General features: G+C 57.9%; 1 protein-coding gene across 1 annotated transcript in view; it reads right to left on the minus strand.

Annotated features, from left to right (window-relative positions):
- Window positions 1-12,070, minus strand: part of MYO18B (myosin XVIIIB) — a 54,695-nt gene that overhangs the window by 31,500 nt on the left and 11,125 nt on the right. The window contains exons 12-16 of the mRNA XM_026036706.1: window positions 11,940-12,067; window positions 5,949-6,119; window positions 4,815-4,905; window positions 2,159-2,351; window positions 1,004-1,084 (exon numbers count right to left, since the gene is read on the minus strand). Coding sequence (XP_025892491.1) covers window positions 1,004-1,084; window positions 2,159-2,351; window positions 4,815-4,905; window positions 5,949-6,119; window positions 11,940-12,067 — 664 coding nt within the window. The remainder of the gene's footprint in view (window positions 1-1,003; window positions 1,085-2,158; window positions 2,352-4,814; window positions 4,906-5,948; window positions 6,120-11,939; window positions 12,068-12,070) is intronic.

The raw sequence follows: 12,070 nt of genomic DNA on the forward strand, positions 1-12,070 counted from the left end.
TCGGGGAAGCCTCCCGGCCTGCGCTGCTCCGTTATCGCCCTCGGCACAACACTGCCCTGCAGAGCCAAGTCGGTTCCGGCTCTGCTGCCGGGCTGCAAAGGGTGCCCAGGATGGAAGGGGCTGCCAGGTTTGACCAGAGGGACGTGTAAACGTGCAGTGCAGAGCACCTCGCAGAGCAGCGAGACCAAAGGGCCTTCCTGGTGGGCCATTTACCCTGCGACCAGCAGACCAACCACCAGCTATTGTCTGCTTGGGATCCCTTGGGAAGTCTAGTGCCTTTCCCGTGATCCCGGCTGACAGCTGCCACATCCGCACGCTGCTGGCACCGTCACCGCTCTGCACGCCGGCCGTGTCCCCGCTGCTGTCATGCAGTTCCCAGGGAAAGGGCAGCTGCGGAGCCGGGCTCCGGCTGCCACCAGGATAAGGGATTCCTCATTTCCAGGTCACCAGTCCGGGCCCAACCCGGGTGCACATCTCACAGTTCAGCAGTGGCTCTTCAGCCACCTGCAGGAGACAAGCTGGACTTGGGCAGCCAGCCAAAACCCACAGCATCAAAGAGCACAGCACGTCCTGGCGCTGAGCACAGCGCGGCCGCGCCGCCTCCCCGGGCAGAGAGGAGAGGCTGGGAGCCGTGCCTGGAGCCCGGCACCTCCCAACAGGACGAACAGAGCTTTGGAGACACAGGCTGGGGCGGCAACGACTTGGCTGCACATCCTAGGACACGCAGACCTCATCCCAGGGGCTCTCTACACCTTCACCAGCACTAAAAGGTGCTTTAAAACACCAAGAAGATCCCAGGCAATGCTGTACCCGTCTCTCTAACACCCTAGAAGCTGCTCTGCTCATGCCAAGCGCATCACGAGGGATCACAAGACATCACGACATCTCCCTCTGCCTCAGGAAATCCTCGCTCCTCTGCGAGGGGGAAAGGTGCCTATGAAGTGCCAGTGCTTCTAGCATGGGCAGAGCAGCAAATTACCCTCTGATTATCAGCACAGATTACCTGTGATGGGTTCAGATCGACGACAGACAGCGTGGCCCTTGGAGAGAGCTCTGGAAGATCAAAAGACACCTCAACATTTTCCTGGAAAACATTAGTTAAACGTTCACTTCAGTCACGGTCTGACACGTGAAATCCAAAAGGAGAGGCACGTGCAAAGGGGGGAAGGAGGAGGCGCTGCCGCCCGCAGCCCGCTCTGCCTCGCGGGATGCCGCGGAGCGAGCGGTGTTCCCGGCGGGACGGCTCTGGAGCGACGGCAGGGCAGGAGCACTGTCAGCACCGCCGCGCTCGCAGGGCTCCGGCAGTGCTCCCGCGTGTGCCAGACAGCTGGCATAAATAATGGAGACGGATGAAAAAAAATAACAGCTGAAGACTTAACAAGAAAGCATCAAGAAAATAATCAATTATTTAATTTGCAGCTCGAGGGCTCCCTGCTGTTTTTGTTAAATTCCGCTATCTAAAAGCAGCGGCGCAGGTTGAGGGCTGCGCTGCCCGGCTCTGGGCGCTGCGGGGCTCCGAGGACACTACGTGGGCTCCGAGGCTCCCACGTGGGCTCCGACTGCAGGGCAGGAGCGGCAGCGGCTCCACTGTGCATATCAGCAGCGTATCCACCGCTGCCGAGAGGCACACGGGCACTTACGTGGCTTGGGCTGGGGGAACGTTAAGCCACGTAGATTCAACTGCTTTTCCAAAAGTAGCAGTATTAAAGTATGCTTAATAATGCCTAATAAGCTTATGTCTGTTTATAGAATTTTATAGCAGTTTATTGCTGCAGTAATTTACCATTTTGCTATTTATTCTCTATCAAGCACCTGCACAAACCTAGCAAGGGTTCAGCTGCGTGAGCAGGAGGGCCCAAAGCTTTCGGAGCTGGGAAAGCTCGCCTGAACAAAAGAGGCCCAGAGCAGCCCGGCCTTTCTAGCATGCAAGGAAAGATGCTGGTCCAAGAGGCCTGGGGCAGCAGGGAACTTGGCTCCAGACCGCAGCACCTCCCAACACCCTCCCATTCAAGCTGCTCCGTGGAGTTATCGGGCCGCAGCCGCAGGGGACGAGGGCTGTGAAGCCACACAGAAGGCTCGTGCCTCTGGGGGCACGAGGGACGTTCCGGCCGTGGCCCGGGCGGGAGCGCAGCCCCAGCTCCCGGGAAGCTGCCCTCACCTCCTTGTAGCGCTCCATTTCGGAGACAAACGTCCTCTCGTAGAAGAGGCCCTGCAGCCGCTCGTGCACGTAGTTGTGGCAAAGCTCCTCGAAGGTGGCCGCTCGCTCCGCGCCCTCGTGCCGCGGGTTGTGGAAGCCGGGGGTGTCCAGCACCGCGATGGAGGCCATGGAGAGGTGCTGGGACGAGAAGGACCTGGGGAAACATCACAAGGGGAGCTGCTGTGCAGAGCGGGGGCAGCTCCACGCAGCCGCCGAGCACCGTCCCGGCACCTTCCACCCTCCGGCCACCTCCTGCCCACGTCTCCGGTCCTGCAGCACCCGCAGCCACAGAGCACCTTCTCTTCTCTTGCCCCTTGCAGCCTGATTTTCACCCACATCTTCATCCATCTACTCAAGCCTGGTGCTTTCTCCCAGCCTAGAACAGCCAGTCTGGCACAGGCTGTTCCAGCCTGGCTTAACGAATGCTTTGTTAATGAGAGGATGAGATGTGGCCCCTTCCACACTTGTTCTTGTCTTGACACTCTACTTATTTATAATCCTAAATCTTAATCCAGATGCATTAGGTTCAACAGAACAGTTGATTTGAAAAGTGGCTAAACCAGCATGTGATGCCACCATTGATGACGAGAGGATTTTGCAAAACACAAATTGTAGGACCATGATGTATATGGCGCTTGTGCAGGAGAAAACTGCCAATCTTTAGTTCTTGTCCAAGTCTATCATTGGAATTGCTGAGAGTAACAGGCATTATCTGGGGAAGAGGCATCAAGCTGGTCCCTGGGAGCAGGAGAGATGCTGCTCACAATTCTTAAAATGTTGCTTGCAGCCATTCCCAGCGCTGCAGGGCAGCGGGGAAGCACAACCTGGCACATCCCTGGGAATTAAACCTGCATTTCTGGAGCGGCCCACGGGCTGCAGAGCTTCTGGGCACCTCCCACCGCCCCCTCCAGCAGGCAGCCCTTGCATGGCACCAGCGGGAGGATGCATTTCTCCTGTATAGAACAGGCCACTGAGGGTCCCTGCACCCCGATGGAAGTGCAAGGTTGAAGGGAGGAACAGCAGCGTGTTCAGGGGCTGCTTAAAGACTCTGAAAGCGCAAGGTTGAATGAAGAAACAAAAATGTACTCAGGAACTGCTTGGAGAATTTCCTATCAGCACGTTCCTGCAGCAGCACCAGCGCGTGTGACGTTCTGGCACTGCAGAAGCTGAAAACGATTCGTGTTCACAATCATTATCAGCTCACTGAGGAAAATAACATTTTCCTGACTGCATTGAAACATCTGTTTTCACTTGGACCGACACAATTTCTGTTGCAACGGTTAAAAGGATTTGGTAGGTCGCCTTGGAAAATAAAACCAGGAAAAGCAAAGCAAGCTTTAGAGGGAAGATAGGACATGGGACATATCTTCTGAGCTAATGCTGTTATTCAAAAGAACCAGCAATATTTTGCTCTTCTGCTGTTGCTGAGACCTTACAGTAATTCCCCTTTGAAAGCTGCTTGCCATGAGTCGAAATAGAGAGTACGCAAGTGCAGGCTAAAATAAACCTGGGACAATGACATGGAGTATTTCCAATCACCAGATTTCATGTGGATGCTGACTTTGAGGATTTGAGTTGTGAACCAGAGTTAAGAAAATTAAACGGTTTGGGAGCCTGATTCCTCTCTTAGCCCACTATTAAATTACTCCACTTGGGTAGATAATTCCAGATTTGCACCAGTTGACCAGGTACCCGACCACAGAGGATACCCCTCCTGTCCTGACTCTTGAGTTAGGAAGGAGAACAAGGACGTGCTGCTGCAACGCCAGGGAAAAGCAGGACTTGCTGAGCTTCACCAGTCCGCGGTCAACAGGACACACACAGACTGATAAAGCATCTCTGGGGCCAGAGCCTCTGGTTTTTGATAGTTTGATCCTCTCTTGCAATCAGGCTTTTATCAAGAAGCCATTCCTAGCAAGGCTCTGCCTGGCTCACCACGGGAATCCCCGGCTGGATGGTTGCTCTGTACATGCTGGTAACCTTGATTTCAATCTGCAAAGTCACATCTATTATTAATAAGTAAACAAGCTGCATCTCTCGGCGCTGCAATGCTCTGATTTCAGCTGCTCGGTATTTACACTTACTGTGCTACCTCCTGGGAAATGAGATTAGTGGAAGTGTCTCCAGAGCAGCAGCAGCTGACGGAGGTGTGTGCTGCAGCAGAGAAGGTGCTAATCGGCTGCCAACACCACGGGCATCCCATGGCCAGGGATGCCTTGGCTCCCGAGGAGCCAGGAAGGCTCCTGGCCAAGAGCAGGTGAGGCCAGGAGGCTGCGGCCGTGTCTCGCTGCAGCAAAAGCCTCCACCTTCAGAAAAGCCAGGCTTGCACTGGGCTGGGAAGCAGGGCAGCCCAAGGGACACGGTGCCATCCCTGCACACTGGGGACGGCATCGAAGCTCCAATAGCTCAGCCTTCCTCCCTCCATGAAGGCACCAGGAGAGAAGCAGCGACCTGGCACGGGGGGACTGGCCAAAGCGGGCAGTGCTGCCCACTGGATGCATCTCCCCAGGGAGCTCCCCGTCACGGCCGCTCTTGGCTCGGGCCAGAAGGACACACGAGCAGCGACCGTCACCAAGCTGCCTCCTTTCAGGTGCACAGAGCCCCGCAGCGCCCGTACCTGTTGATGAGGGAGACGACGGCAGCGAAGAGCTCCTCGTAGAGGCCCGCGGCCATGCCCGCCACGCACTCCGCGCCCGTCATCTTCGGCCCTAGCCAAGAATGAGAAGAGCAGGCAGAGACAAGGTCATTCCCCCGCGGAGCACGGCCCGCGCCGCCGTCTCCCTGGCTCTCCAGGCAAGGCAACCCGCGCTGCTCCTCATCTCTGCCTGCCAGATGCTACATAACTCCAGTTACACCAGCAATAAATACCCAGGTGTGTATTTCCAGCTCCTCTAGTGCTGCTGGCCTAATTTATATTTAAGAAATAAATCTTTGCTGTATTAAGGGCCAGGGCTGCAAGTTCTTGCTTTTATCAGCATAGCCTGCAGCAGGCCGGCTGTAATTCAGTCACCGAGGTCTAGTCTGGCAGGGAAAGGCTGCCCATAAAGCTGGGCAGTATCTGCTATGCTCCCCCGGCACGTGCTGGATCTGCAGCTGCAAATTAGCTCCATGCATCAAAGTGCAGCTTGCCCCGGGTCGGCAGCGTGCAGCCCACGGCACCGTGTGCGCGGCAGAGCTCCAGCCTCCTGCAAGGAAGCTCCCTGACAGCGGCCCTTGTGCTGCCTCTTTTTTCCCTTTTGGCCCTTCCTCTTCCTTTCCTGGGGGAGCTCTCCAAGCCCTTCCCGCTCTCTCTTTCCCCGAAATCCCGCCGGTTGCTAGGGAACAGGCAACCTCCCTGCGCCCTCCATCACCGCGGCCGGGCTGCAGCACGCGCTGGGAGCCACGAGTCCTGGCTGCAAACGCACGCGAGGGGAAACAGATTTGCAAAGAAAAATACTGTCACAAAGGAGGGGACAAAAAAGCGTGCGCATTGGATTAGGTTGGTGCTCCCTGTGAACTGCTCTCGCTGCCAGACAGCAGCGGCCAGCAAAATACTCTTGTGCCCTAAGCCAAGCGGCCTCTGCGTTCTGCTTAGGAGCGCCCAATATTTGCAATTTCCCCAGCTGCTCGTTGATGCCGCTCACCCTACCCGACGTGTCCCCATGCTGCCATGGCAGCCCTGGCACGTCCAGAAGCACCAGACTTTCCCACTCAGGAGCGGTGCCGAGCACCGTGGTCCCGCATGCACCGCAAGGAAAGCAAACGCCGGTACCTGGAGGCGCCTCGTCGGCCGGGGCCGGGCGGGCGCCGCGCGCCGTGACCTGCTCGATGATCTGCTTGAGGTGGTGCTTGAAGACGGCGGTGGTGAGCTCCTCGAGCTCGCAGCCCAGCGCCTCGGCCGCGCGCGCCGCCCACTCCATCTTCATGAACTGCTTCCTGCCCACTGCGGAGGGGAGAGAGGAGACGGTGCAGGGGACGGCCGCCCGGCACCCGCTGCAGCGCAGCCTGGGCACGAGGGGCAGCTCTCCAGCCCACCTAGACGTGCCCTGGGAAGGACACATCCCCCTGGGCCAACGTGGCCGTGCTGGCCACGGAGACCTCTTATTAATTAGCAGCTCCTTGGACAGGTTTTAATGAGATCCGTCTCGATGTGAAATCCCAGCCCACGCTGGCTGACAGCGCCCGGGTTCGCAGGCGCCGGGGCCAGGCCAGGCGTGGGAGCTCCGCTGCTCTGAGCTCCGCGCGACCCGCAGGCTCCGGCACGTCAGGAACCGTGCACTTCTTGGTCCTTCATGGCATCCTGCTGGGCGCAGCACCCACGGGACGCGTGGTGAGAGAGCCTGTGGCTGGGCTGGGTGCAGGAGCAAAGCACAAATGCCATTTTCTGCCTATTTCGGAAGCTTCAGTGGACAGAACTAGCAGATGTGTTTATGGAAGCTGATGGGATTACAACTCAAGCCCTTAAAATCCAGGCTCCCCGCGCTCAGACTCACCAGCACCTGCTGTCCCTGTAACCCCGAGAGCCGCCTTGCTCGTGCGCCCTCCACCAACAGAGCCGACATGCACTTCCAAAGGAAGTTATTTACATCCAGCAGAGTGATTCCAGCTTAATGATTAAAATCAATAGGGAGACAATCCGCCGGATAAATCCTTTTAGGGACCCGGGCATGAAAGAGGCTCCGGAGGCAGCCAGCTGGCCCGAAAGCAGGAGCGGCGACGCAGCGAGCGGGAGCTAAGGCGGCGCGAGTGCGAACCCCGGGTGCCGCACAAGGAGCCAGCCCTGGGTCCGCAGCAAAGGTGAGCCCAGAAAATAAAGCAAGAAGCCGCCCGCGATGGGCAAGGATCGAGCGGGAGGCAGCCGTATCCTGCACCTCAGTGCTCGCCAGCTTCCAGCACCAGCCCTGGGGCACCTTTCCAAGCGGGGAGCTGCGCACGGACTCCCATCAGCACAAACAGTCCTGAAACGCTGCCTGTGCTGGGGGGTTGCACGGGGCTCTTCCCGGAGCTGCTCCCCAGCTGCTGAGCCCTGTAGGGCTGGACGGGTCCCAGGCCCGGCCCCGCAAACGCCTCTCGCTGCCCTCCCAGGTGCCCCAGTGCCGCCGGGGCGAGCGAGGCCAAGCAGCGTTTCACACCCCATAAAATATAAATAGCGGCAGCGGCAGCAGCGTGCGGCCGCTCAGTGTAACCTGACCAGTGTAAAACACGCCAGCCTCGACACCTAAAAGGTAATTGCTTTGGCACAGTTAATATTTAAGAGAGGCCATATGAAAACCTGGCGTCAGCAGCAGGCGATCCCTGTCCCGCAGCTGCAGGGCGTCGATGCCGCTGCGTCGGCCGCGCTCCAGGGAACGGGGCAGCGCGGGGCCGACAGCCTCGCCAGCCCTGCCGGCTCCCAGGCGGCCTGCGGTGCCACCCGGGCAGCGGACTGGGTTGCTGTGGGGCGGCAGGGAAACGCGCTCTGCCCGTGCAGGGACCTTGCACCGGTGTCCGTGCAGGGACCTTCCACCAGCTCTGCCCATATCCGTGCAGGGACCTTCCACCAGCCCAAGGGCACGAGGAGCAGCCCAGCAGGGCAGGGAGCTACTGGAGCTCCTAGGGATCTGTGTGGCCCAGCAGCCTGCGGAGCAGGGACCCCCGGCCCTGCCTACCAGTGTCTCAGGGCTCTGCACCGTCCCTGCGTCTCCTGCTCTGCTTGTCCCTTTGCTTTCGCTTCCTTTGTCATTTGTGCTGCTAATGGCACAAATAAAGAAGCCATTTGTCCCTCTTTATTACCCTGGGTGGGGAATGGAAAGAGAGGAGGTTCCCTCTGGCTCCAATGGCTAATTTATTTGTCTTGCACTAAATTCTCCAGTCTATTCTCTGTTGACCCATTGTCTGATGAATGACATATTAAGGCCTATATATAACAAAGCGAAGAGCTGGGTAATAGCATGATTAAAGAAATCTGCCACTCTGGCTGCATTTCCCAACTGTCTGTAATAAAGATGTCAGAGCCCTGAACAGATAGTGCCATAACTCGCTGGGTGCAGAGCCCGCCCGCCCGGACCAGAGACAGCGGGAACAATCCTACAAGTCCACGCTAAGGGGAATCAAGGTCAGTCCCAAGCCGGACAGCCCGCTCCGTGCCCGGCCCAGCCCTGGCCATGCACAAAGCACAAAGCCCAACACACCTCGTTCCTAACAGGTTCCTGAGCCCTTTCAAGGACAGACAGATGTCCATTTGCCAAAGTGGGCAGGAACACAACGCCTTGCTCCTCATGGGTTCCTTAAACCCAGCTTACCGCCTTCCTGGCCTGAGTTCTCCTGCCTGGGAACTGAAGCGCGAGGCAGATACCTCCAGCTCCAGCTGAAATACATGCAGAGAAGCAACACCTGGTGCCAAGGCAGCTGCAAGGAAGCACTGGCACTGCTGCGCAGCAGGCTCTGACAGAGCGCAGGGCTGCTGCCGGGCGCGGCGGGAGCCTCTCGCTGGGCACAGCCCGGCCTGCCCTCTGCAGCGACGCTCAGCAGAGCCGGGGCTCCCGAACCGCAGCGGTGCCGCGCTGCTATCCCGGCAGCGCCGGGCTCCCCGCCGCCCCGGCACAGGGATACCTGCCAGCAAAGCCCGAACGCTGCGGGCAGGCGTTGGGAAACGTAGCAAGGGGCCGGGGGAAGGCGGGAGGAAAGAGGAAAGAGCAGAGCAAGGCTCTGCGCTCGGGCTGCTCTCGGCATCTCAGCTACATCCCCCGCGCCGTGCCGAGCTCTACCCGCTTGTTTTTCCCTCTGCAACTATGACCACCCCAGGGACAGATATATTCATCGTAAAAGGGAAACTCTGAGTCAGTGCTAATTATGGATCGCTGTTCCCGCACCCTTTTAGCAACAGGCAGTAATGAAACATTAGGATAAATATGGGCATTGGGTTTTGGTGGAATTAAGAACAAAGTGCCATTTCCACATCAATTACGGAAAGGTCCCTACACCTCAGAGGCTGTAAAAAGGCGGTTTTAAGGTGGGTTAGGGGTTTCTGCCAGCTCTGCCGAGGTGCAGGGAGTCCCTGCAGCCCTGGCCCTGCTTGGCACCTGCCTGGTGAGCTCCCTTTCCCCATCTGAGGGCATCCCCATCTCAGGACTTGGCTAAACGGCTTCGAGTCCATCTGGAAATCCCATCCCAGAAAGCTCAAGGGGCTGTTCCAGGGGGGTTGTCTCCCACATCCCACACAGTGCCGCACGTTGCGAGACCCTCGGGAGCACCAGGACCAGTGTCCCCCTCCAGCTCCGGGACCTGCTTCTCTGCTTTGCCCCCATCCCAAAGGTTGCGTGGCCCTTGGGAGGCCCCAAATCACCAAGACAGGCTGCAGCAGAGCCAGGCTGCAGCGTGGCAAAGGGCACAGCAGGCTCGGCATCAACCCCGCCGCGCGGATCTCAACACCCACCTGCAGAGCCGAAACATGGCAGGGAAGGCAGCACCACAGCCTGTCACCAAGGGCGCCAGATCCTGCCTCTCACCCGGCATTTAGCCCTGGTAATGCAGGGCTAAGCACAGCGGTGCCAGCAGTGCCACAGCACCATGGCCTGTGATACCAGTAGCACCACAATACAGCGGTACCAGCGGTGCCACGGCCGGTGACACCAGCAGCACCACAATACAGTGATACCAGTGGTCCCATAGCCCAGTGACACCAGTGGCACCACAATACAGCCATACCAGCAGTGCCCAGCCAGTGACACCAGCATCCCGGTGACACCAGCATCCCACTCTCAGGCAATGCACAACAGCCCATTTGGCAGCAAGCTCCCAGCTGACCCCGCACCTCCCTCCCAGTTAAGGAGCTAATGAATAAATGAAAACAGGTGATATTCTGCTGTGCACCGAGGGCCTGAAAGCACTTAGGTGAATGGGTAGCTCCGCTGCCCTGCTGGCCTCCGATGGCAGGCTGCTTTCTCACAAAGAGAACTGCTTTCAAAGACAGTGATAAGCGCTGACACCAGAACAGGGCAGGCTTTTCAAATTCAACCTTTTTCCCTTGTTGTTTTTCTAGCTACAAACTTGTTTTCCACTCTCAGAGAGACAGTGCCAGTCCCTCCTGCTTTATTCCCAGGCAAGCAGAGTATGTGACAAGACGATAGCAATCAGCAGCAGAAAAAAACAGATAGATTTAAAGGCAGTGGGGGCCTCTGCGGCCGGGATTACAGCAGCAGGGGCTGCGACGCCGGCCAGGCGCCTTGAATGCATGGGAAAAAGCAGCCATAGAGCCTCCTTTGGTGAGATTTCAAGGAGGATTTTGAACTTCAAAGTTTATAAAAGGGGAAGGGAAGAGATGGCTATCGGGAGACAGGTTTAACCACATTAAAAGAGTCATCGCCCCCACTGAGACTTTTGCTCCACGCAGCTTTGATCCATTTTTCATCCGCACTTCCTTTCATTCCTCCCCTTTTGTTGACACATGATGGGGGAATCGATGCGGGAGCGAGCGCGGCCGAGACATGCTCTGCTTGTTAATCCTGCACCCACGGCAGCCCCCAAGCCCCATCCACTGAAATAATAGCCACGAGACTCCTCCAGTCCGGCACCCAGTTGACCTGAGCCGCCGCACAGGGCGCAGGCACAGCGAGCCCTGCCGAAAGGTCACCACACACGTCCACACAGGCTGAAATCAGCTCCGGTTATTATACGAGTGCATTCAGAAGCCAACAGGAGCCGTATTGCAGCGTGTTGGCCTGGGATGGCAGAACATCCTTGGGAAGCTGGAAGGGCATTAGGGGAGATGGCTTGGAGGAAGGAAGAGCCAGACAGGGAGAAGGAGACAACACACTTGGAATGAGGGCAGCACGCACCCTTTTAAAATAATTAATAAATGATTAATGGCATAAATTACCTTAAGATGTGTTATGACACATTGCAGAGGCATTTATAAATGTCTGTGCCTTAGTTTATAGCAGGCTTTATGCAGCCCTCGTAAACCGAAGTGTGTAAATCAATGTGGCTGTCTCTAAAATGGGTTAGAGCGCAGCTTAAAATAATTTATAAGGGATAAGGCAATTTCTGTGAGACTGTATTAATAAAGTCTTTATAAATACAATCTTTCCTCGGCCCCATGCTATTATAATTCAGTTACTGCATTGGACACTCATGGGAAGAGAGGAATCGCCGCGGCCTGAAAGGCCCCTTGGCAGGGTGAGCAGGGCGGCGGCGGCGGCAGCGCGGACGGAGGCGGCAGGGCCGCCCTTCCCGGCGCTCCGGAGCGCGCGGGGACGCGCTGCTCCGTCCTCTGCGAGCGCCGGGAGCGAACGGGAGTGAATGGGAGGGGACAGGAGCGAACGGGAGCGAGCAGGAGTGAATGGGAGCGGATGGGAGCGAACAGGAGCGAGCGGGAGTGAATGGGAGCGGACGGGAGCGAACAGGAGCGAGCGGGAACAAACGAGGGGAGAATGGGAGCGAGCAGGAGCAAATGGGAGTGAACAGGAGTGAATGGGAGGGAACGGGAGTGAGCAGGAGTGAACAGGAGGGAACAGGAGTGAATGGGAGCAAATGGGAGTGAATGGGAGCGAGCGGGAGTGAACGGGAGCAAACAGGAACGAACAGGAGCAAACAGGAGCAAGTGGGAGTGAATGGGAGCGAACAGGAGCAAGCTAACGGGAGTGAACGGGAGCAAGTGGGAGCGAAAGGGAGCGAATGGGAGCGAACAAGGGGAGAAGGGGAGCAAGTGGGAGTGAATGGGAGTGAGCGGGAGCGAACGGGAGCGAACGGGAGCGCGGCGGCACGGGGGCCGGCTGTCGCTTACCTCTGCAGGCGCCCGCGGCACCCAGGTGGTAGATGGCGGCCGCCACGCGCCACACGGCCTGCTGCTCCTCGGCGGTGACGCCCAGCGCGCCCAGCGCCGCCCGCAGCCGCGCGAACGCCAACGCCGCCGCC

The sequence above is a fragment of the Nothoprocta perdicaria genome, unplaced genomic scaffold, assembly GCF_003342845.1.
Source record: "Nothoprocta perdicaria isolate Ctin4 unplaced genomic scaffold, notPer1 scaffold_185, whole genome shotgun sequence".
Lineage (NCBI taxonomy): Eukaryota > Metazoa > Chordata > Aves > Tinamiformes > Tinamidae > Nothoprocta > Nothoprocta perdicaria.